The 23,876-nt window shown below is 46.3% G+C and overlaps 1 protein-coding gene across 5 annotated transcripts in view; it reads left to right on the top strand.

Annotated features, from left to right (window-relative positions):
• thsd7ab (thrombospondin, type I, domain containing 7Ab) overlaps positions 1-23,876 on the top strand; it is a 43,892-nt gene that overhangs the window by 14,769 nt on the left and 5,247 nt on the right. For 2 of the 5 annotated variants that reach the window (XM_068651769.1, XM_068651767.1), the window contains exons 2-21: positions 3,978-4,803; positions 6,315-6,563; positions 6,717-6,901; positions 7,560-7,628; positions 8,699-8,854; positions 9,320-9,523; positions 10,773-10,967; positions 11,532-11,766; positions 12,452-12,567; positions 13,293-13,428; positions 14,044-14,147; positions 15,345-15,539; positions 15,607-15,873; positions 18,172-18,351; positions 19,099-19,237; positions 19,412-19,565; positions 20,780-20,921; positions 21,821-21,936; positions 22,135-22,252; positions 22,694-22,839. In XM_068651769.1, coding sequence (XP_068507870.1) covers positions 3,978-4,803; positions 6,315-6,563; positions 6,717-6,901; positions 7,560-7,628; positions 8,699-8,854; positions 9,320-9,523; positions 10,773-10,967; positions 11,532-11,766; positions 12,452-12,567; positions 13,293-13,428; positions 14,044-14,147; positions 15,345-15,539; positions 15,607-15,873; positions 18,172-18,351; positions 19,099-19,237; positions 19,412-19,565; positions 20,780-20,921; positions 21,821-21,936; positions 22,135-22,252; positions 22,694-22,839 — 3,932 coding nt within the window. Of the gene's footprint in view, positions 1-3,977; positions 4,804-6,314; positions 6,564-6,716; positions 6,902-7,559; positions 7,629-8,698; positions 8,855-9,319; positions 9,524-10,772; positions 10,968-11,094; positions 11,134-11,297; positions 11,334-11,531; positions 11,767-12,451; positions 12,568-13,292; positions 13,429-14,043; positions 14,148-15,344; positions 15,540-15,606; positions 15,874-18,171; positions 18,352-19,098; positions 19,238-19,411; positions 19,566-20,779; positions 20,922-21,820; positions 21,937-22,134; positions 22,253-22,693; positions 22,840-23,876 lie in introns of all 5 variants that reach the window. The other 3 variants (XM_068651770.1, XM_068651768.1, XM_049729625.2) reach the window with 2 other exon arrangements.

The raw sequence follows: 23,876 nt of genomic DNA, 5'->3' as shown, positions 1-23,876 counted from the left end.
CACCCTTCGCTATTAATCTTGGAGCCCAGCCCAGATGCTTTTATCGACAATTGTATTCTATCGGAAATTTCGCAAATCCTTGAAGGACCACCTAGAAATGGCCAAAATGACCCAAGGCGTCCTCACTTAGGGTCAATTAAGGAGAACGGAGCTTTCGGCGAGTGATCGGCAACAGATGAGAGAAACCTCATCAAGGCTTCCTTCTGCACTTTGACAGTTCCTCACCCCTCCCCGAGTGGAAAGCGGAGCGTAACATCTCCCGCTTGCACTTTGTTTATCATCCCCCCCATGAATCATTCACAGCTTTTCTTCCTGCTTGCTTCACTGACACCGAGATGATGGCGTGTCACTTTTTGTTTAATGTACTCGCAAAATCCCGTTGGAGAATTTACAGCTGCGAGGATGCCTGCCATGACTTTGGTCCCCATGTAAGCGTAATTGAGTTTATCCCCTGAAAGCTAATGCTGGGAAGTAAATACTCGATTGCTATTACGTAAAACTGCCTTTGGACAATCAGTAATATAAAGCCATAAAAGAAGTCAATAAACAGATTTGAATTCGGGAATCAAATCTGTCAGTACGGACTTTTTTGAGCTCTCATTTTTCATTGCATTAGATGTGAGTGAGTCATGCGAGGGATATTTTTAGAAATGCTACTGTAAAGGTAAGAAAATTATATTGCTCGCTGCTCCTAATCTAGTTTAGCGTACGACCCTGAATGGACACAACTCGAAAATACGATTTAAAAAAAAAAAAAATCACTTTTGGGATGTTCCTCTTTCGATTAGCATCTGACTGACCTGTTGATACAAGCGTGGCCCAATTGTCTGTATGGCAAAATCCGTCGCTCTTCTTAGTTGACGCGTGGGTTTTTTTTGGGGCGGGCGGTGGCACAAATCAGCACGAGTGAGAAAAGCGAGCAGCATCCCGTGGGAGGAGCAGCGAGCTGTCATTTGTCAGATCTATTCTCGGCAAGCGGCAGCCGGACCAGCGCGCGGCCGCCGCTGACAGCTTTAATAGTAATCAATCATCTGTCCCTCAACGCGGCCGCCATTTGATAAGGGCGACGGCGAGGGAAATAAGGCGAAGCTGTTATTTGATGCTATCCCAGAATTGTTTTTACCTCCTCTGTGGATTAAATGGAATTATTCGAAATGTAAATATTCAAATGCAGGCGGTGAGAATAATCAGATCAACAACTATCTTCAAAATATATTTACAAACCAATCTCTAAATTCACTTTCTGGGTATTTTTGAGTGTCACCATTTGCAAAGTGTTGTTTCGCCACTGTTGTCTTGTTAAAGGCCAAGCAAGAAGAACAGTATGACACATCATTATTCGGATACTCCACTGATCTACGTATAATATATTATATTCTGGAATATATGTGCGCAGTATAGCACCTGAGCGTGTCCTCTCTGACCTTTACCCACCGTGTCCGCCCCCGACAACATCTTGTGCAATTATAGCCGGACACGCTAACAAGAGCTAACAAGAGCTCCCAAGTGACGCTGTCAGTGTGGCCGCTGCCATGCCAGCAAAAATGTCTCATTACTCTGCCAGGGATCTCCTCTACAAAGAAGGAAAAAGTCATTAGGAAGGAATAAGTCAGAGGAACGAGCAGCTACCTCCACCTGCCCCTCGCTCCCCCCCCCCCCCCCCCCCCTCCATGAATAAATGACACTGTGGTACTTTAGGTTCTCTCAACTCTCTCGCTCGCTGTGCTTTAGTCTTCACAAATCAAGTGTGAGATGATTGGGGATGTGTTTGAATTCCAGCTAATGAGGCGGACTATATTACTCACAGACGATTTAACTCGTCAGGAATTCAAGTCCAATTTTTCAGATCTCATGGCCCAGTTTAGCAAATGTGTGTCACGGATTTCGTTTGAAGTGAGCCTTAAAAGTTATTTGTGTAGAAAAATCGTATGCTATCGAAATTGGAGTCAATTGGATCTGGTGGTATCGTGAATCGGACGCGTCGTATTGTAATCTGAATGAATCGTCGTGAGTCGTATTGAATCATAATTGGAGCGAATCGCGTATCGTATCCGAGTTGAATCATGAATGGAATAAGAACTGAAACGAATCGTATTGCCGTGGACAGTAATCGGATTCATTTTTACGTACCACGTCGAGAAATTCTAGCTTTTCCGTTGTCGTCGAAACTCGACAATAGCTAACATCAAAGAAGAACTCAAGCTGTTTTGCTTGTTTTGCAATTTAAAAATCGCAAATGCAAATTAATTAAAAACCAACTCCTGAAAACATCCAAAGGTTCCGCCTCATTATTCGCTCGTTTCATCCTCACCTTCCACATGAAAACGAAGCAAAGTGTGAAGTTTGCTGACAGAAGGATGTCAGTGTGCGTTTGTGTGTGTGTGTTTGTGTGTATGCTCACGCTTGGCACCAAGACTCACGTTCACAGCCAACACCTTCCACCTGCCAAATGATGACGGCCTCCCCTAAGGTCTCTAAAAATGGCTCCCTTAGCTTGTCGCAAGAGGCAGCAATAATGTCCAGGACTCACGACTGCCATCAAATCAGACACAAACGCGACTTGTTTTTCAGAATACGAAGTTAAGAATTTCATTCGGTGCAAGGGCCTACTTCGTAATACTCCCACCAACTCGGGTACTTTCCGAACGAACATCCTGGTGATAGCATAGCTCGTAGTTATCCAGACGTTAGCAGTTAAAGCTAACAATAGCATCACACGATTTTACTTTATTACCTCGGAGACGATGTAGATTTGTAGACATTCGATTGGCTACATGGACGACCACGTGGCTTTATCCGCATGTTTGTGTTTTGAGTTTAGAAAACGTAGCAATGACAAAAATCAGCGTAGCGCAGTTTTCTCGATTTACACCGCACTCCCTGGGCTAATTTTACACCCATCATTCTCACCACTGCTGTGTCGTCACGCCTTTGAAAGCAAACATCACCGCAACCCCTCCCCTCCTACCTTCCCCCCCTCCCTTTTATTGGATCGGGATGTAAAAGTGATGCATTGTGGGAGACGCTAATCTAATCCTGACGCCGAGGGCGGCGCATCCCGCCGCGTGATTGGACAATTTGTCTTAATAAAGCGACATCATCACCATCAATGCCGTGCTCCCTCTCGAGTCACGCACGTACACACACATACACGCAACCGTTTTTTCATTCATAGATTGTGAAGAAAATCCTCACGGTTTAATCCGCAGAACACAAAAAAGATTAGCGGGTAACGACATGCACGGTGAGGGATATTGCTGTCAGGAAGGGATTTGGCGCTTTAGATGAAAATATGTAGACACAAACATTATAAGGCCTCTTAAACGCAGGCACATTGGGAAGCCGACAGTTACGTGTAACGTCTTGTCCGAAGAATATTTTTGACAATCAACATCTGGTCTCAGATGTCACTAATACACAGCCGTGTCTTCCTCCCGACCGTCGCAGGCCTTGGGGGAGGTCACGTTCAAGCTTGTCGGCTCACGTCGAGTCAAAGCAGACGTATAGATGACACGACGCTGTCTCTCGACATTTGAGGTTTTAAGAAGAATTGCCCATTACCTCGCCCAAGGAGGGTCAAAGCTTGGTTCATCGTTTTGGTTTGTTGGCAGAATTATGCCAAAGCTGTTTTTTTTTTTTTAACTGGTGCAGCAGGAAATGTAACAATAGTAACCAACGTTAAAATGGGACAAAAGAATATTCTTGAACAATTCCTTCTGTGAAGCCGTACATTTACAGTAAAGGCAGAAAGATTATGGTAATAGCAAAGTGCATCAATTGCATCCATGAATAAGATATAACAACAATGGCTTCAGTTAATCCTTGCTTTGGATCATCATCATCACAATAGGACAAATCCCAGCAGAGGGGAAAGTTCACTTGTGCTTTTTCTAAATCCCTATTTCAACATTTTTCTCATTTATAGTGTTTTTTATGGATGCAAGTTTAGTTGTAACCGGTTGTTTGTCTGTTGTCAGGTCCTTGGGGGAGGTGCATGGGCAGCGACTGCGGGCCGGGGGGCAGCCAGAGCCGGGCGGTTTGGTGCGCCCACGTGGAGGGCTGGACCACGCTGCACACCAACTGTGACCAGTCGCTGCGGCCATCCAACCAAAGAAACTGTTTTAGAGTGTGCGACTGGCACAAGGACTTGTACGACTGGCGTCTGGGTCCCTGGAACCCGTGCGTGTCCGTCTCCTCCAGAACCTCAGGGGCGCCGCGTCCCTTTATCTGCAGCGGGGGAGAGGAGGGGATCCAGACCCGAGAAGTGGACTGCACCCTCAAGTCGGACGACTCCCCTGCGGAGGACGCCATTTGCGAGTACTTTGAAACCAAACCCAGACTGGAGCAAGCCTGCCTGATACCGTGTCCTCAGGACTGCATTGTTTCCGACTACTCCCCATGGACGTCCTGCTCAAAAACCTGCGGGACGGGCCTCCGCAACCGGGTCCGAAGCGTCCTGGTCCCGCCCCTTTTCGGAGGCTCCATCTGTCCCAATCTGACCGAGTTCCAGTCTTGCAAACTAGGGCCCTGTGCAGGACCGGAGGGCATGTACAGCCTCAGGGTGGGCGCCTGGACACCTTGCGTCCTGCCCCAGACGCGGACAGCTCGCCAGGCCAAGCGACGCAAAGGGAAAGGCCAAGGGAGTGGAGGAGCCAAAGACCTTGAAACAAAGGAGCTGATCCAGAAGAAACGCACCAGGAACCGGTTGAACCGGCAGGAGAGTTCCTCCTGGGACGTACAGGTGGGATACCAGACGCGAGATGTCAACTGCGTTCACAGGAACAGCAGCTCAGTCCCACGCAAGTGAGTTTTCACTTTTCACTTTTACGCCTAATTCCGCTATAAGTAACTCATTAGAACGAGAAGATAAGAATTATCAAGACTTATTTAGTTTGAGAATAATTAGTTTGAGATGTGAGCCTACGATGTTGGATTTACACGAAGATGTCACGCAGAGTTGAGCGCCGTGAAAGGTGGTCACGGGATGATGACAAGGAGCTCTTTCTGTTTCGTCTTCCTTCTCCATGAAAATTCCACAGTGTCTGCTGCAGTTTTCCAGCACTGTTTTTCCGCTGCTCTTTAATCTCCAGGAAAGCTTTTGCGGGCGAGCCTCCCCGCTCGTCAGCCTTTGTTCCCGGCATCCCGGTGGTGGAGGATGCGATATGATGTATTATGCACTAAACGTGTTCATTCATGTTTCTCCACGGTGACGCCCATCAAAAGTTCCAAAGAACAAGCGGTTGCCCCCCCCCACCACCACCCCCTCCATGAATATTCATCCCATCCGTGTTGATTCCCTCACGTTGATATATTCACACTTGTTTTTCCCACAACTTCGGCAAAAAAAAAAGTGAAGAAAACTTGCCACTAGCGACACATGAGGACGACACCATTATGTCTGACATGTGCAGGGAACCGCTACGCCATGTTGTAAATTATAAATCTATATATTTATATCCATAGCAGCAGCGTGCTAGCATCCACCACATGGTGACTAGCAAGCCTCATTAGCATTGACTGCGACGCGGCGTGCGGAACATCATTTGAGGGTCTAAACTGCATTTAGCAAAGCCCCCCCCAAACACACCCCGCCTCCTTCCCTTACCCCAGGGTGCACGAAGAGTCATTAGAAATGTTGGAAACTAAAACCGACGACTTCTCAGCTTTTCTTCCCCCCCCCACCCCGAAGGCCGCGTAGCTGACGAGCTATTAGCTCTAATTCCACCGCTGCTTCATTTGGAAAGCTCTCATTTGGGTAACTCACCTCGGGCGCAACTCACTTTATTTTAAAAAACACCTGCGTGTGTGTGTGTGTGCATGTGTGTGTGTGCCAGGGGAACGAACGCTACAATGCCGCAAGGTTGCGGCACGATGTTTCGCTACAATGTTAGACGGCGATGATGATTCGCTACCGTGTTTTTGGAACGATCTCTTCTCGACGTTTCACCTCGAGCACACTACACACATTTATGGCGCGTGTGTGTGTGTGGGTGTGTGGCACACATTGTCAGTCGACAATGTTTTGACTGAACAGTCACACTGGTGATCGAGGCGAGCTCTCGCTATGGTGCTAAAATATGAATGTGTGGAAAAATATTTTTCAGCTCTCTTTTAAAACGGCGACTTGCGACATTTCCTGCGTGCTTCATTAACTGTTGAAATGAAATCTGAGCCTTCATTCCATGCCAAGCCTGGAGGAGGAAATTAAGTACCCTGATGATGATGATGATGATGATGATGCATCACAATGTTTGCGCTACATGTTATGATGTCACAATGCAGCCAAAGTGCGTTATTCTTCCGCGTGTCCGCAGCTTGTGCACACCGAGGGAAGCGCCTCTCATCATCCAGTCGTGCGTGCTGCCCAGAGACTGCCAAGTGGGCGACTGGAGCGACTGGTCGCCCTGCTCCAAGACCTGCTCGGACTCCAAGCTGCCCGGTGGCTGGCGAGAGCGCCGCAGACAAGTGCTGCAATTCCCCACCGGCGAAGGGACCGAGTGCCCCACGATAAGCGAGCGCGAGCCCTGCGAGCCTCAGGGGGATGCTGTGATGCCTTGTGCCATGTGAGTGGACAGATCCACTTGTGATTCGAACTGACTACAGATCAGATCTTAGTGCCTAACATGAGATATAGTTTGACTTGAATTTGACTCAAATGTGACCTCAGACCGAATATCAGTGACATAGTGCCTGACTCGCCTTGTCACGCCTCCCAGCTATGCCTGGAGGACCACCGAGTGGTCCGATTGCCGGGTGGACTTGCTACTGGGCCAGCAGGACCGCCGCCGCGCCAACCTGACCGGACTCTGCGGTGGGGGTCTACAGACCAGAGAGATCTACTGCGTCCAAGCCAACGCCGAGCTCCTCAAGTACGTCAGCGACTTCCAAGAGAAGGACAAAGGTAAAACATACTGAAACTGACCAGTTTTTTTTTTGGGGGGGGGGGGGGGGGGGGGGGGGGATTCTGTTGCTAACTAAAACAGCAGCACCTACAGAGTCAAGTTGTCATAAAGGAAAACCAGAAAATATTGGGATTTTAGTGTATCCAAAGCCGCAGCACACAATTACAGTTACAAGCTTGAAATAAATGTGTTGGGTTGCATTTAACCCCCCCCCCCCCCCCACACACACACACACACACACACACACACACCTCGAGTGGTTATCTGTGAGGAGCAGGAGCTCTCCCTCCACTTAGGGGTGTTGGTGAGCGGGCAGGAGATTTTATAATCTCCCAGCGAGTCAGTGAGGTCCACCGTCTCTAAATCCAAATCCATGCAGCATATGCAAAAGTGACCTCAGATGAGATCTCGGTGACATTGTGTCCGACAAATTCAGTGTTAGGATTTGCCTGAGCGCAAATCGCTTCTTAGTACTTTACCTGACCTGCATGAAACTCACCCTAATGAAGGAATTCCTTCATAGACCACCTCTTTGATACCCCCACCATGCTTGTGTGCTGTCCCATGTATGTATGGCTAATAGCTAACGGCTAGCAGCTTGTGTCGTTAGCCTAGCTCGTAGTTAATTAGCGCTATTTGTCCTCCCTGTTATTGCAGCGGGTCAAACCCAAAGACAACAGAAGCCTAGCGTACCCCCACTCATTTCCGTCTCCTTTCACATCACAGGTAGGTCGTCTCCCTCAAATATTTCTCTCAATCCTCCTCTTCAGCCACTTCCTCTTCCCTCTTTACTCCTCTTGGCAGAAAAGCAATATTTTTTTTGCTTTGGGCTAAGCACGAAAAAAAAAACATTGCTTTTTCACGTGACTTTTTCCAAGCCAATCATCAAATCGTCTTTCCCCATTTAAATGAATGGAAATGTTGTTAATCTGTTCCAGCTTTCCACCAAAAAAATCCAATAAAAAATTCATGTATTGTGCTAAATATTGATTGTGATGTTTTTGGCACAGGCGAGTACTATTACATTGCTTTCTTCTCGCATATTGATGTTTTTTAATAATTGCTTAACGTGATTGCGCCGGTTTTAAGCATTGGATTAAGTCGGGTTAAGACCTTACCGAAGGCCCACGCACCGAACGCACCGCCCACTGCCGGCTAAAACCGTATGCAAATGAGTCTTCAGATCTGTCCGTCAACACAGGAAGAAACAAAGAGGGCACTCGTTAGGTGTATTTTCCTAACGAGGCGTGGATTAACGGGGGCTCCGCGAGCCGCCGTTTAACATGCGCGCGCGTATTTGTGTGTGCGTGTTTACCAGTGGAATTATTTATAAGCGCTATTGGCCTCTTTGCATTTCAAAAGCCCCCACTTGACTTCTGCGCTGAGGATTTGTGATTCAGCTCTTGTGATTTTTAAGCTTCTGCTCGTCTTGCCGGCACACGAGTTGTAGTTTTATGTATTTTTTTTTTTTGTGGGCGGTAATATTAAACGCTCGACGTGGGATCAAAATGGAGACGGGCATTTTTAACAACAGTATAATTTAAAGTCCAACAAAATCGGTTTCTTCGATTTTACACCTTCTCTTTTTCCATTCTTCTAATCAAGTTTTCCCCTCTTCATGCTCTCACTCTTACTCGTTTTCGCAAAATAAAGTGGCACGAAAGACTAAATACATAATACTCTATTTTTTCAAACAGGTCTAAACAGGATAGCACAATTTTCAGTTTTATTTTAACGCAATTATAAATGAACGACACACACACATCTGTCTAATTGATTTGATTAAACCCCCACAGCGGCTCGTCCGGTGGAAAACAGTCTATGTGGCGGTCCCGTTCCCGATCGCTCGCAACTGTGCCAGTTGAGCTGTCCTGTAGAATGCCAAGTGTCCCCCTGGGGTGCCTGGGGGCCGTGCACCTTTGAGAGCTGCGCCGACCCGTCGGCTAAAAAAGGTAACACACCGGACATCCAGCTCCGCTTGGTGAAGCAGCATGTGGCTCATTAGTTGAGCGTAAGCTTGCGTACCACTTTTCCTTTTTTCTCGCAAGAAGACGTAGCCAGCAGAATCCTTGCTCGTAAAAGATTTATTCGTCGCTTTTTACAGTGTGCTAAAAGCCTTCCGCACTTGACTTATGGTACCGTAATAAACTTTATTGAAAATTAACATGCAATCTTCATAACGCAGACGGACAACGGGAAAGCCTTATACAGCTAAAATGCTCTCGGAAAAAATCTCCAAGAATCCTACAAAAATGCAAATTTATGATGGAGCATCATGGAATTTTAATCCTTCTCCAGCTTCGGAGTGCACTGAATAGTTGATGATGATAATGTTGGTAAAAGATGGATGAGAACCATACCATTACGGTCACACGTGTTCTCGTCCCCCCCCCCCCCCCCCCCCCCCTGTGTCGCAGGGTTCAAACTCCGACGGCGCCGGATAACAAACGAGCCCACGGGCGGCCCCTCCAACTGCCCCCATCTGGTGGAGGCGCTACCCTGCGACCAGCCCAGCTGCTACGATTGGCAACTGGTGGGCCTGGAGCGATGCGTTCCCGTCGAGCAGAAGCCGTGCGGGCCCGGAACGCAGCTCGCTCGGGTCCGCTGCATCGACAGCAACGGTAAAATCTTTTTTCGGGACGTGTGAGTGACAGCTAATCACTTCGGGAAAGTTTTTCTTCCGCGACGCTGAACGAGCTCTGAAAAATGAGCGCGGCACTTCCTGTCATGAAAAAGTCCTCCTCGCTTTGATGATCTTTATGCATGACACAACATTTTCCTCGCCGTAACGCTGACTCGTACCTCCTCCCTTCCACGAGCAATTAACTTTACCACTAAATCAAATCGTCCTCTAAGTGCATCTCGCTCCTTGTGACTTTCATCACTACATTTTTTTTTTATATCGTTTGATGGCCATTTTGTTTTATTTCGTCTCATGAAAGAATCACCACCGGTGGCATTCTCTTGTAAATGTTAGCACCCGTCACATGAACCGATCGGTCCTTGATGCCTCCGGTACCGAGACAAACCGCAATGATTGAACTGCCCGCCTCCGATCCGGATGAAAATGGATTTTCTTATTCTTCAGATTCCCCCCCCCCCCCCCCCCCCCCCCCCACCTTCCTCTGAGAGAGAAAAGGTCACACGGGCAACAAGTGAAGGTTGTTCATTAAAAATAGAGACGGTCTCCTTGTCTTGTAGAGATTTTTCACTCTTGAGTGATACGCATCTGCATGAAATATCCAAGGACTAAAATTCCACATTCTCTTTGGTGTTTACGTCCAATCGAAGCCGCTCCCCCCGCTCCCTCCTTCGCTTATAATTCGGCGGAGGTGAGGCGTGCGGTCTACATGGCAGAAGCATAACGGACTCGCCAGAGCCCGTATAAATAAATAGATTTTCTCCCACTTCCTCATATGGTGGCTTCACAGATATGTCACGGTTATATCAGCTTTATTAATAATTCATACGCTCCCCAGTGTAAATTCCACATGGATTTACCATTTTGATTTTATTCCATATGCGGGCGGTGCCACTCAAGTGGTGGCGGCTAAATCCATATGAAAAATGTAATCCGTAAACAAGGTCGAAATCAGATGTCGTGTCAATATGCTCCACTCTTGTGAAGTTTTTTGAATCACCACTGCTGGTCCGCTACATGGAATCGTTAATGCTAACGGATGCTAAATATGCTAGCTAAGCACTATTTTGATTTATGGAAAAATGTAAAATCCTCTCATTGTAAGCAATAAATATGAAATGAAACACAGACGTACAATGCAAAAATATATTTGAAAACATTTTGGACAAAAATAGTATTTTTATTTTACTGACTTGACCCTGCCATGACAACGTCGCGTTGGTGTTCAGGAAAGCCGGTGGACGAGAGCCTGTGCTCGTCCACGCCGCCTCCGGATCCCGTGGCCTGCCAGGTGCCTTGCTCCAGGGACTGCGTGCTGAGCGACTGGACGCCGTGGTCCACCTGCTCGCAGACCTGCTCCAGCAAGACCGTGGAGGGAAAGCAGATGAGGACGCGCTCCATTCTGGCTTACAACGCCGGTGAAGGTGAGTTGTAGAAAATTTCAGTTCCATTTTGGTTCATAATATCGCAAACCTTCTAGGAGTCGGCTGTGACATCACTTTTGTTTGTCCTCGCCGGTTACAAGTGTGTCTTGTGTGTCCTCACTCGCAGTCACTGCCATGGTTGTGGCCTGGATCACAGTCATGGAGGGTAACGGAAGCAGACTAGTTTGAAACCTCTAGTTAGCTTGCTTAGCACGTTAGCAATCCCCCCAAATACGGTCGTGAGTTTGACAAATGTTTTTGTTCATACAAGCCTGGACTTGTTTTTATAGTTACTGGATTGAGTAACGCTGTTTTTTTTTTTGCTTCAAGGTCTTTCACGGGTCCCAAAATTTCCAGAGATTTTGGGTAAATTTTGCCCGAAATAGACGAATAGTTGTGGATGTCTTGGAATGGTTCTAGATTTGTGGATAGCGTGTGAGAGGGGAAGAACTATAAAAAAAAATGCTTCTCGTGATAAAGTAATCCCTCGTGATAAATGGGGCGGGGCTTCACGAGATAGCAGCCTGCTCCAGTCTGTCAAACTTAACTGTGTCCCGTCCCAAGGTGGCGCCATGTGCCCCAACATCAGCTCGCTGCAGGAGGTCCGCAACTGCAACGAGCACGCCTGCACCGTGTACCACTGGCAAACGGGTCCATGGGGGCCCTGCACCGAGGACCCCTCGTCCGCATCCCTCAACGCCACCTCGGCGGGGGCGGGCTTTGAGACCTGCTCCAAGGGGCTCCAGACGAGAAAAGTCATGTGCGTGCGTGTCAACGTGGGACAGGTGCCCCCCAAAAAGTAAGTTCGCTTTGCTTCTGCCCCTCTTAGACGCCAGTTAGACACTTAAGGACGGGGCTTTGAATGGGGGAAGGGCGAGCAGCGCTGCCTGGTCGGCAAATATGAAAATTGAAAAACACATTGTGCACATTAGTGCGCCATTTAGATGACAAAACAAGCAAGACGGATGTGGTGCTTGAGAGACAGATGCTTCTAGTGAATCGGGGCTGAATAATTTGCAGGCGAGCGGAAAAAAACTAGTAAAAAAAAAATAATAATAATTTTTCTAAACAAAGATGACAGACTTTGAGCTCTCCCGAGTGGTATCTCGCCTTCACAGCCACGCTTGGGTAAATAAAAATCAAATGTGCGCTTTCCAGGAAGCCTAATTAACTGCTGCCACTTGTCAGTGATGATAATGACAATAATTAAGCCGCATTGATACTTAAAGGCAATTTAATCAGCAGACAGATGCTGATAAATATTGCTGCTTTCGCTCCAAGGACTCAATGACTGCGCCAAAGAAGACTGAAAACACCAAATCTGTCATGTAGGGACAAAAAAATATGAAAATATGTACAGTACTTATTTTAGTATTCTTTCTCGCCTGTTGTCACTCTTTTGCTGTCAAGAAAGGGGAGCCATTTTAATTCAAGCTGTTGCATTGATTTTTTTTTAAGTTTGTCCCATCCACGGCTGTGCGCAGGTGTCCGGACGCTCCTCGGCCCAGCACGGTGCGTCCTTGTCAGCTGCCCTGCAAGAAAGATTGCATCATGACCCCTTTCAGCGATTGGACGTCCTGCCCTGATACCTGTGACGCAGGTAAATCGAGACAAAACAAATGCTTTCAGTCCACAAATTACTTTGCTCATGATGACTCATTCGTATAGCTGGAAAACAGGCAGCATTGATTTTTATTTTTATTTTTTTCTCTCTCCGTATGTTCCATTCCAGAACATTTTGCTTTCATTCGACGATGAGAGGCTTTCTGCGATAGGGTCACTGAAGTCTAGTCTTCAATTTTGAAAATATATATAGTATGTATACAGTACCGGTTCATTAGCCAGCCAACCCCGCGCACCGACACTCCCTTACGAGTAATTAATTTGACAGATCGCCGACCTCTGAATGAACTTGTTATTTTTCCTCGCCACGTGTCAGCAAAGATGTCGTTGATGTTTCCGCGCTGTCCGAGGCAAAGACGCTTTGGTTGAGGTCAGACAAACACTCGTTATCACCCACGTCGACCATCTCACGGCGTCGATAACGTTTGCATTTTAATTGGACACCGCTCCGTCTTGGTCGATAAATGTGGGCACACCTGCCGATTTATTAAGTACCCCTGAATGTACGTGTATTAAGAGATCGAGGATGTTCTGCTTTTGCGGATGTTTTGTCACGCTGTTTACTCGTGAAGCTAAATTTAGCTCATTAGTCGCCATTTTTATCCTGACACTTGTCTCGTTAGTTTCGCAGCTCCGAATCAGCTCTTCTGATTTTTCCCGAAGTTTGACATCCTTCTCATCACGTCTCTCGTTTCCCCCCAGCTGGTAACGCCGTGAAAACCAAACAATACAGAAAGCGTCTGGTCATCCAAGCGCCTTCCAACGGAGGTCAGGAATGTCCCGAAGTGCTGGAGGAGGAGCGCGAATGCCAGCCGCCGCAAACGTGTCCCGGCTTCAGGTAAACAACTTGAACTCACAGCGTGCTCGCAAATGTAGGTTACGGTGATTAAAGATGCAAATACGTTTCACACATCTTCTGGAAATAAATCTCAGCGTGTCTTGTGTGAGTGTGGCTTATTAGAAGCATGGCACCTTGTTACGCGTGATGTTAGGGTGTAAACAAAAGCGAGGTGTGCAAAGGGACGTGTGTCGAGATGACTAATTAAGTTACAATCTCGCCGAGCGCGCCTTTGATTATTAGGCCTGCCTGATTTGGTTTGTTTTTGCGCGCTCGCTCCAGGATGCCGCTAATAAACACGGAGATGGCTTGTTTTTGATGGCCCCCAAATCTTGTCACAAGTCATTTTCCCGATCTGTTCACCTCGGTACAGTTTCTATTTCCAGTGAATTGAATGCAAATAGAATTAGACTCTTGAGATATCAGTGATGCAATTGGGAGGTTTTTTGGGGGGAGCTGTTGATTGCCCTTGGCAGGTGACTCGACTTCAAAGTCAACAAAAACAAAAGTATTTTTAAAACAATCCTTAACGCTAATGTACAATGAGAAACTCCAGAAGGCACACTTAGCGGTTTTGTTACTAGTTCCAATGACTTTGACTATGATGCCTTCCAGGTGGAAGTCCCACAAGTGGAGAAAGTGCCAGCTGGTTCCCTGGTTCCTCAGGCAGGACCGACCCGGCGCTCAGGAGAACTGCGGGCCAGGACTGCAAACGCGAGGTACATACGCTGAGATCTCAAAGTTGAACGTCATCTTGTTTCTTTACAAGGCGTGATAATGGCTGGGAGGGGTGTGGAATCCTCCACGCCTTGCATAAAAATTCAATTTAAAGGGGTCACGCCCAATGATCAATTTCATTATGTTCTTGCCCCTACTAGGAGTGCTTATTATATATTGCACGGTCTGGATTTCATTAGTGTGACAAAAAAAAAAAGACTTTCTCTCTCAAAATGGATGCAGCGGGAGAACCTCCAAAGCACATTGGCTCGTTCAAGGATAAATTGACTTTGAAGCTTATAGCAAAATACTTTTATTTTGTTGATTTTCCAGGAAAATCCCGAGTTTGCGGAAGACTCGAAATTGTCTCTGATGGTTACAGAAACACTTTGACAAAAAAAAAAACAATTCTAGACTTTGAAGTATATTGCTGACTTTACTCTTTGACGTATTTAGTGTGAAAAAGGATTCATTATTTCTCATGTTTACAAAAAGCTATATAATCGACTGTACAAAAAAGATTTACTCTTAATTCATTGGGGACTGTCCGTTCGTTCGTTCGTTCGTTAAAACATGGCCCGGCTGGTCAGTAAAGATTTTACCAGGGTGACAGTTTCATTGACGCTACGTGAAGTCGGCCGGCACTTTGGAGGTTGCACACTCGGTGAATCTTTGGAGTAATTTGGCAGCACAACTGCGTCGCTTCCCCCACATTGTTACCTTGAAACGGACAAGAGACAAAACTCTCCTGAGGCGAGCAGATAAAAGCTGACCTCCAAAACGTGCGCACACAGCCAACGGGCCTAAAGATTGATCTGTCAACGAAATATCCCCGCAACACGACTCGCCGCTTTTATTGAACGCAGCGCGCCACTGGAGGGCTTTTCTAACGGCCATCGCTCTGTTTTCATTAACTTTTAAGTCGCCCTTCGCGACCGCTGAGAGGCGGCCGGCGTCCAAAGGCTCTCTCGGGTACACCGACGTCCACTCGAGAAGGAGCCCCGCGGCCGTCGAGGCTTCCGATACTCTCGCTCACCTTGTCCTCTCTCCTCCAGAGTCCTCCGCCGGTCCTCGCCGTGCGGGCTGAGAACATGCGCCATAAATCAACTCACTTTGCATTCGTTGAATTTGATCAAAATTCTGGACTCGCTAAAATATACAAAAAAAATAATCGTTTTTTTTTTTGGGGTCGCATCCAGCCGTGTCATGTCGGCAGCTAGACGGAACGCAGGTGGACGTGAGCGAGTGTCTGCAGCTGGGCCGCAGCATGCCCGCCCTGACCCAGCGCTGCCAGCTGCCCTGTCAGGACGACTGCCAGCTCAGCAACTGGTCCAAGTTCTCGTCCTGCTCGGCCGACTGCGTGGGGGTGCGCACCCGGAAGAGGGCCTTAATCGGTATGCCTCCTTAACCCGGTTAAGTCGTTAAGTCGTCAAACAGTTCCGCCTTGTGTGTACCTAAAAGGGAGAAGCAAGAAGAAGGACAAATGCAAGAACACGCAGATGTACCCGCTGAGCGAGACGCAGTACTGCCCGTGCGATAAGTACAACGCCCAGCCGGTGGGCAACTGGTCCGACTGCATCCTACCCGAGGGCGGCCGAGCCGAAAGCGTTTTAGGTCTCAAGGTGACTGGCGACGTCAAGGAGTGCGGGCAGGGCTACCGATATCAGGCCATGGTCTGCTACGACCAAGACGGACGCTTGGTGGAGACGGCGAGATGCAACAGTCACGGTAAGACATCTGTTGTGTGTTTCTTGGATGATGTTTTTTGTCTCTGGCACCTTTTTTTTGTTTTCCCCCACCAACGCATTTTGTTGCAAACAAATTGAATCGGCGCCGACACACTCGCTTGCGCTCGCAGTCTTAGATGTTGGATTTGTCGAAAGACTTGTTTCTATTATGTTAGCACAACGTTACACGTCAGCTTTCTTCAGCCTGCGATTATAATTTGCTTATTTGCTTTTGAACAACTTCCTGGATTTTTTTTTTTATCCCCCCTAGACTTGTCGGCTTCCATTTGTCTGCGCCGATGAAATTGTTTATAAAACATTGTTCCATCGACAACTATATTTTCATGTTTACTTTGTCCGCTTATATTATTGAACACAAAACATGCAGTCACAAATGATTTAGGGGTACCTAATTTTTGGACCGGGGCTGTATCTTATTGCTGCTACTGTCACGATAACTCAAGGTCGGAGAAAGGAAGGCTTAACGGAGGCGAAGGGCTTTTTTTTTTTGTTTGACAATTTAGCAGGCCTCCTATTTCCGCCGCGCTCCGTCGGCGTCCTTCCCGTCCGACTTGTCAGCTCTTATCTGGGATGGGGAATACTTCAAGCGGAGAATTCTGGAGACTGGTTGGGAAATTGCCACCAAAGTGAACGTGTGAGACATTTGAATCATATGAAGACAACAAAAACAGACGTTTATGTGGATTTGTTGAATTTCCCTAACTTTATTTTTTGTTCACATTGGGTTCACGGGTAAATTGTCTTTAGTACCAAAAGATTCAATTTGCTGAGTAAGAAAAAAAAAACACGATCAGTTTGTTGACTTTTGTCTTTATCTTTTCGTGTTTTAGTCAGCACACACACAGATTTTCAATACCCCGTTGTTTTTCCGCAGACCCGGCCGGCCGGGGGAGTACAATGTGTTGTTCCGCCTTCGATTAGCAAAATCGATAAGTTGATGAGGCAGCAAGTCTTGCTCTCAAGTATCACTTGATCTCTTTCACGTGGAAACATAAGCCCCGTTATTCTCGTGACCACTCCTTTTCAGGAAACGAAACAAAAGCGTAACATTCTGAATTTTCGTAAAGATTTTTTATTATTATTTCATTAATTAATTTATTTTTATTTATTTATTTTAAACTACTTCAATTTTTTTGTAGAATAAACACCCAGACTCTTTCGAGCAGCCCCCACATAAATTGCGTTTGAGACCCCTGAACCAAAGTCTCGCGCAAAAAAATAAAATAAAAATAAAAACGCAGAAAGGTGTACAAACAGCCAGAAAACTAACAATGTTACGAATGACGAAACAAATCAAAACCTTTTCACTTTGAGTGCCCGGTGGGAACAATGAAACCTTTATTCTGACATTGCCTTTTGCCAGCACAGAGCACAAACAACCCCCCCCCCCTAAAAAAAAAATCACTATAATGCTTACATCAAAGTAAATCCCCAGCTTCAAAATAAATTTGCCTCTTTCCGCCAAAGGTCATGTTTCTGCCTTTTCTTATCTTATCAGGAAAAAAATCCACATGGATTGTACAATTGATACATTTGGTAAAATATCTCAGGGCGTCTCAAATGTCCTGCTTGTTTGTCTTTGTTAGATAGCCAAGAACATTTTGACTCATTTAATCGCCTACCTTTTTATCTCAGAAACCAGAATTTCCGTTTTGAACCCAAAAACCTCGCAATAAAACGCCACTTATTCTCTCGTGGCACTCTGCTGGTTGTCTTCTCCTGCGCCCTTGAGTGGCGACGAGTCACCACGACGCAGAAGATTTAACGCGGCCAACAGTTGGTTGGCCCTGGAGACCGTATATACACGGTGTGGAGATGAGAAGCGTGATTTACAATAGCGCACGCTCCGCTGGGCTTGCCGTACTGTACATAAAAAGAGACAGCGTAGACGTGAAAATGAAAATGAGGGCAGGATGTTCATGTTCAGGAAGTATATCACCAGTCTCCACGGGGAGCTCATCTGCGGTACATCTCGGTGTTCCGCTCAAATGAGGATCTTCACGGGAACTGGCATTCCAAGTCTGAGTTCAACGCATATGGTTAACCCCAGATTATCACCGGCGATTCCTCCCGGATCCACAAGGGCTTCCAGTGTTCCTACGACGCTTGGTTGATTTCTTCGAGATTCTTGTCGATTGTAGCAATGGCTGATTACGCAGCACAGCCTGAGCGTCTTCATTACTCAGCCTTCGAATGACGAGCCAACGCAGAGGCTCCAGCGCCCCAAAACAAACGAAAAAACATCAAGAGTAATGACTTTTGGGCTTTGTCTCGACAGGTTACATCGAGGAGGCGTGCATCATCCCCTGCCCGTCCGACTGCAAATTGAGCGAGTGGTCCAACTGGTCACGTTGCAGTAAATCGTGCGGCAGCGGCGTCAAAGTGCGCTCCAAGTGGCTTCGGGAGAAACCCTACAACGGGGGAAGACCCTGCCCCAAGCTGGACCACGTTAACCAGGTGAGGGAATATTTGAGATTTGGTGAATTGAAACGTTTGCATTCAAAGTGTGGCTTTGGCACCATCTTGTGGCCGTTTGGAGCTAAGGAATTATGTCGACGTGAGTTGAGGAGTTTCATTTTGACAAACCTTTCAATTATAAACATGTTTTTCTATTTCTGTTTTAACATCCTGTGTTAATTCAGTGTGACAATGAAGCCACACAAGAATTCTAATTTGTATTGCAACAACCCCTCCCCGAATGATTCCAAAAATAATGGCCTCACTCCCAGCGAGCGGCGGAGTGCTTTTTATGACAGTGTGACGACGCGAGCGGTGCGGAGAGAGCAGTTGATTATTAATGAGTTACCAGCTGAAGCTTGCTGCCGTTATTGCAGCTCCTGCACAATTTTTTTTTTTTTTTGCCGAGCGGCGACTGTGCTGAAAGTGTCCACCTTTCTCACTTAATGTTAATAATGCTAATGTTAGCCTTAAAGGCCTAGCGTGTGTGTGCGTGCGTGTGTTCTGATGATATTCCGTGCCTTATTAAATTAACGATGCCGTGTCTTCTTTATAAATATTTTGCTAATTAATTCTTGTCTCTTTTTAATCCTGCTCGACTGGATTTTTGAACGATAACTACTCCAGGCTCAGGTAATGAATTTTTCCTCATCTTCTAATCGTGTTTATTAATAACGCCATGACAGTTTAAATTATTTTTTTTATTTTTTTTAATAAAAAGCCGACTGATTGAAACGTGCGTCGGGTCCTCAGGTATACGAGGTCGTGCCGTGCCAGAGCGACTGTAACCAGTACGTTTGGGTAGCCGAGCCCTGGAGTGTATGGAAGGTCAGCAACGTGGACCTGAAGGAGAACTGTGGAGAAGGAGTGCAGACCAGAAAAGTTCGGTAGGCATCACAAGCTGAACTGCTCCTCAATCAATGTTTTTTTTTTTTTTTTTTATTTGGCTTTGTGTTAGCCAACCTTAAAAATAATTGATCCGTTCAACCTTCATTTTATTTCAATCTCGGCTTCCTTTTATATTCTTTTTGAGATGTTTAAAATAAGATGATTGTGGACAGGTGCATGCTCAACACCATCGATGGGCCCTCGGAGGCGGTGGAGGACTACTTGTGCGACCCCGAGGAGATGCCCTTGGGGGCTCGGGAGAGCCGGCTGCCTTGTCCTGAAGATTGCGTCCTCAACGACTGGGGTCCTTGGACCCGCTGCAGCCTGGTAAGAACTCACAAAATCTGTCTGCTGTGTGCTTTTTGTCAAGAGTGAGTTATTATTTTTTTTTCCAAAAAGACATGTGCAGTGAGATGTTGCGGGAAAAGTACTTGATACATCACAGGTACACACACTTGATGGTGTATTCAGCCGGGAGGTGAGATGATTGATGACACACCGCACTCAACGCTACACAAAAACCCACACGGCTGTGCTAATGTAACCGCATTAGTAAGTGCAGCGTCCCTGAGTACAAGGTGTCTGCAGATCCTCAAAACGTCTTAACACCTAATCCTTAAATCCAAGGACCCAGGTTATCAAAAAAAATGGCCTCGGAAATGGGCTTAAAAATTTAGACGTGGCTACAGTCCAGCGGAGACCTCCAGCAATGTAAAATGACTCCTTTAAGTGAAAAAAAAGAACCTTGTGACAATGCCCTGTAGGGGGCGCTGTTTTATATTACAATATTGCCACACACAATATGCTAACTTGTAAAAAAAAAAGCAAATATCTAACGAACTGACAACCAAGTAATTAACCAACTAGAATCTACTAATAACATGAAGACAAAAAGTAAATGTTTTATTCGCATAGACAAAAAGGTTAGATTGGGTTTAGGTTGACGTCGGAGTCATTAAATGTGTTCTTGCGTACCCAAAACTCCTGGAGGAACATTCCACAAAGAGATGGGGAAGACTTCTTCTGCTTCTCAATCAATCTTGCGCTCAGATACCGTCATCACCCTTTGAAAGTTTGCGACCATTTTGGCTCTAATCTATTCGGCTCGTCGTTCTCGTAAGCGCCCTCGTCGGATACGGGAACATTTCCCAGGAGGAGGCGATGCTCGGTGCCGTTAACGCGCTTCTCCAATTCACAGCGCCTAATTGGACCGTGGGGCGCTTGAGTCAAGAGCAGAAAAAGAAAGAAAGAAATGCGTCGGCTTTTCAAATTTTGATGTTCCCAGAAATAAGTGAAGGGAGTCAGATAGCGGCGGCGGGTTAACCCAAAAACACGTCGGAAGAAGGGGAACGGCAGGTGTCGAAGCAGTTAGTTGGTATTTTAGTTGATTATTAAGTTATAGTTTGGCAGTTGATGTTTTTATGTTTTTGTTTGGGAGAAAAAAACGTACGTGACAGCTTCCATGTTTCTTCAAGCTGGGGAACAAACTGCTCCATGTCAAAATGTCAATGCTAAATTTTCACTTCCTGTTTGTTTTTCAGCCATGCGCGAGAAGCAAAGGTCGTATTCGTACGGCGTACACGCTACGCTCGCCGAGCGCCGGGAGAATGTGTCCTGACACCGCCGAAGAAGAACCCTGCGGCCTCAACCTCAACTGCTTCAACTACTTCTACAACATCACAGGTAGCGTTAGCAACTTTAGCTTTATTCGCAATCTGCTTATATCTGGATTACTTCGTTCCGATTGGCCACTCTGTTGTGGGTCATGTGGCTTAACAAAAACGGTGTACTTGTCAATTATCCAGACAAAAATGTTCTGTGTGGGATTTGGATTCATGTTGTTTTAGTGGGCATGTTCTCACTCAGCTGCTATAGAATCGCCCCGAGCACACACACACACACACCTTTCCAAATATAATGGTTCATTCCAGCCAAGCGCATCATTGAATCAAAGCCACGGTGGAAAGCATCCAAGCTGCACCTTCTCATCTTGTTCTTATCCCTTTCCATCCCCAGAGTAGCGCACCCCACCTCCCAAAAGGAACACATGCACGGACTCGCACACACAAAAACACACACACACACGACTTGTGTTGTTGAGTTGTTGTGCTGTTCATAAATGAAGTGATTGTAGCTAAAAACAGACACAGTTGTTTTTGTCGGCTTGAAGTCAATATGGGCCTCCCTGATGTTTTTTCTTTATTTTGTAGACTGTGCATATGAAGCATTTAAAAACAGCCACGTTGTTTTGTTTCTGGGAGTTCTGTCGCTGTACCAGTTATTTTAAGTCTGAGCCCGCACGGCTGTCAGAAAGCCTCCATTTTATTTTGTAGCACCATGGACCTTACCGTGTGGTTAAAAAAAAAAAAAACATTTCAAAATAAAAGTCATCTTTAGAAACTGCCTGTCCAGCGCCAGACAAATTGAAATAAAAAAAACAATGTCGAGTTTTGATATAGAATGATGAGAGACATAAAATCTGCCTAGCAACAGTTGACTGCAAAACGTTATTTCAAGACAAAAAGAATTTGCTTGCTGCTCCATCTTCTCGCTATTACCTTTTTTTTCCAAATTGTTTTCAGATTGGAGCACGTGTCAGTTGAGTCCAAGCGCCGTGTGCGGCCAGGGAATCAAAACACGCATGCTGGACTGCGTTCGCAGTGACGGTAAATCGGTGGACATCAAATTCTGCGAGGAGGTGAGTCACCTTAGTACCTCTCCTATTTTCATCTAATGCCAGTGTGAAATACCGTATCATGCCGTATTCTCGTGTGTGCGGATGTTGTTTCGACAGGCCTGAGTATCGTATTCATTTCTTATGAGTCTCCTGTTCCCGCAAATGTAGCCCGCAGTGATGTTTGGCTCATGATCATATTAACGAGTCGGGTGTGCGCAGTTGAAACTGGAGAAGAAGTGGCAAATGAACATCTCCTGCGTGGTGGAGTGTCCAGTCAACTGCCAGCTCTCCGAGTGGTCGCCCTGGTCCGAGTGCTCGCAGACTTGCGGTTTGGATGGTAAGTGAAAAGTTGGACAGTCAAAGTGGTCATGGAAAAAAAGCAACAGAATAAAAGATCAAAATGATCGTGGAGTTTTTTTGGTAGATTGCACTTTTCTCATTGATGTTGGCTTCTTTGACCACTCAAAAGCCTCTGCATGTGTGTGTTTCTCTGGATACGTGTGTGTGCGTGGGATGAAAGGTGCACACGAGATGGAAATGGGGTCGCTTTCTTACGTGCACTGTTACATAAGTTCTATTTTTGGACCCGTCGCTTAGGTGATCAATGTTCTGCATTCACTTTTTTGCTGATTGATGGGGCGAGATTCAAAAATAACATGGCAGGAGCTCCATAAAATTTTATGACATAACTGAAACTTTTTTTTTTTTTTGTAAAGCTAGACCACATACATAAAATGTGACTGACTGATGATGTCATTTCCTTCGACGTGGTCTCCAGGCAAGATGTGGCGTCAGAGGTCTGTCGTGCAAGCCTCGCAGGGTGACGGTCGTCCGTGTTCTTCGCCGATGGTGCAGTGGAAGCCGTGTCCGGTGCGGCCGTGCTACCGATGGCAGTACAGCGCCTGGTCAGAGTGCCGTGTCGAGGTTGGTACAATCCGTGCATGGATGTGATCCATCCAAACAGAAGATGGGTTGACTCTGCATTTAGTGTAAATGTTTTTTTCCATTCTGAGTGAACAATGGTATGGGCCGTGATGAAAATGAGTTTGACAATACTTCCCCTAAGGGGACATGAAAGAAAAAAAAGAAAAGCAGCTGAAGTGTAAATAATGTAATATTACATTACAGAATGAATTCTACGCTCATTTTGTCTTCTTTCATGTGTGTAATGTCCACTTTTTCTCTCTGACTGCCTCCTTAGTGCGCAAACAGCCATATAAATGTTTAACAAAGTCGATAATTCAAGTAATTTTCCCCTTCTGACTCTCGTAAGAACTCATTTGATGTCTTAAAATTTTGGGTCAATCGCCGAGTAAAACTCCATTACCTTCTCCCTTGTGTAATTGCGTTGCTGTGTTCGCTTCAGTCTGGTCAGTAGGCCAAAAGTGGCCCAAATTTATATTATTAATATGAATTATTAATGGAGTTATCTCGTGAAAGTGTTTTCTTGAAGTCCCCTTGGGGGCTTTGTACACGGACGGCTGAGTTTGATTTTGATTATTTAATCGGTGCTGTTTATATGGCGGCGGCTCGGTGGCGCACTGGGTAGCACGTCCGCCTCACAGTTAGGAGGGTGCGGGTTCGATTCCACCTCCGGCCCTCCCTGTGCGGAGTTTGCATGTTCTCCCCGATCCCGCGTGGGTTTTCTCCGGGCACTCCGGTTTCCTCCCACATCCTAAAAACATGCTTGGTAGGCCGATTGATCACTCCAAATTGTCCCTAGGTGTGAGTGCGAGTGCGAATGGTTGTTTGTCTCTGTGTGCCCTGCGATTGGCTGGCAACCGGTTCAGGGTGTCCCCCGCCTACTGCCCGATGACGGCTGGGATAGGCTCCAGCACGCCCGTGACCCCCGTGGGGACTAAGCGGTTCAGAAAATGGATGGATGGATGTTTATATGGCTTGGAAGTTTTGCTATTGCTATAAGGCTAACAAGCTAGCTTTACTGACGCTAGTTACCAAAC

The sequence above is a fragment of the Syngnathus scovelli genome, chromosome 9 (assembly GCF_024217435.2).
Source record: "Syngnathus scovelli strain Florida chromosome 9, RoL_Ssco_1.2, whole genome shotgun sequence".
In the NCBI taxonomy this organism is placed as follows: domain Eukaryota; kingdom Metazoa; phylum Chordata; class Actinopteri; order Syngnathiformes; family Syngnathidae; genus Syngnathus; species Syngnathus scovelli.
Note: the sequence above shows the minus strand (reverse complement) of the source record. Positions and strands in the feature narration are given on the sequence as shown.